The sequence below is a fragment of the Camellia sinensis genome, chromosome 6 (genome assembly GCF_055761805.1).
Source record: "Camellia sinensis isolate YWXY chromosome 6, ASM5576180v1, whole genome shotgun sequence".
NCBI classification, from domain to species: domain Eukaryota; kingdom Viridiplantae; phylum Streptophyta; class Magnoliopsida; order Ericales; family Theaceae; genus Camellia; species Camellia sinensis.
Genome location: NC_138966.1, coordinates 96,025,001 through 96,026,170, shown reverse-complemented (window position 1 = coordinate 96,026,170; position 1,170 = coordinate 96,025,001). Strand labels below are relative to the sequence as shown.

The following is a 1,170-nucleotide window of genomic DNA, read 5'->3' as shown; positions in this document are numbered from 1 at the left end:
AATTAAACCAAACAAAGGTGACATTTTCCTAAAGCACATTTGGGCCTAAAGGCTCGAAGTTTGTAGCCCAAATGATTGCCAGCTACATTCCCATCTGTCATACATACACCTGATCCGAAATCCAACTACTCATATTTTTCACAATAGATTATTTTAATCACTTTTTTATTTTCTATAATAAAAATATTTTGGAGTTTTAGAACATGAATTCTAAAAGACCTTTAGAAGAGTATGTGATATTTTAACTTTAAGATTTTTTTTTTTACCTTGTTACATTACTAAAATTTTGTTTAGAATTCAAAATTTAGAGTTCTCAGTCTTTGTTATTTTTATAAAATATATATATATATATATATATATAAATGATATGGTAATTTATAATCAGTATATTTAGTTTTAGTTTTTTTAAAATTAAATTTTTTTATTTTTTGTATTTTTTTATTTTTAGTTAATATTTTTAAGTGTTTTTATTTTTTATTTTTTTAGATGAACATTATTTAGATATATTTAAAAAATAAAATAATTATGAAAAAATATTTTAAAAAATTAATAAATACAAAAAATATACTGAATTTTCATATTTTTTATATTTTTGATATTTAGTAAATTTTTTCACGAAAATTATTTTTTAAGTATATTTATAGTGAGTGTGTCTAAAAAATTTTAAAAAAATTACTTAAAATATTAAAAAATTCAATAAACACAAAAAAAAATATAAGAAAATAATTTTTTTTGAAAATTCTTTTCAAAACACTGCAAACAAGCCTAGTGAATAATTTTTTACCATAACCAAAAACCATCACTGCCGCTGAATCTCATAGCTTTGAACGATGTGATGGATCGGGGCGGCAGTCTCACGCAAAAATACCCGTACAATGTTCGCACCTGATTCCCCCCCAAAAGGCCTAAAACCACTCTCTCCGCCTCCGCCACTCTCTCTCCTCCGCCCAATTTTTTTTTTCTTATTCTCTCTCTAAAAACACTCTCGTTCTCTCTCTAAAACTCTTTCCTTCAAATCAAACCCCCCCTCTGAAAACCACAGATCTCACAGACTTCAAGATCCAACCATGGCGGTGGCACCATCGACGCGCGAAGAGAACGTGTACATGGCGAAGCTGGCCGAGCAGGCCGAGCGTTACGAAGAAATGGTGGAGTTCATGGAGAAGGTCT

The 1,170-nt window shown here is 28.7% G+C and overlaps 1 protein-coding gene across 1 annotated transcript in view; it reads left to right on the top strand.

Annotated features, from left to right (window-relative positions):
* Positions 1–817: 817 nt before the first annotated feature.
* The window catches only part of LOC114297770 (14-3-3-like protein), a 2,860-nt gene continuing 2,507 nt past the window's right edge, over positions 818–1,170 (top strand). Inside the window, exon 1 of the mRNA XM_028242242.2 lies at positions 818–1,170. This exon is cut by the window's right edge and continues 386 nt beyond it. Within this exon, the coding sequence (XP_028098043.1) occupies positions 1,068–1,170 (103 nt within the window). The 5' untranslated portion in view covers positions 818–1,067.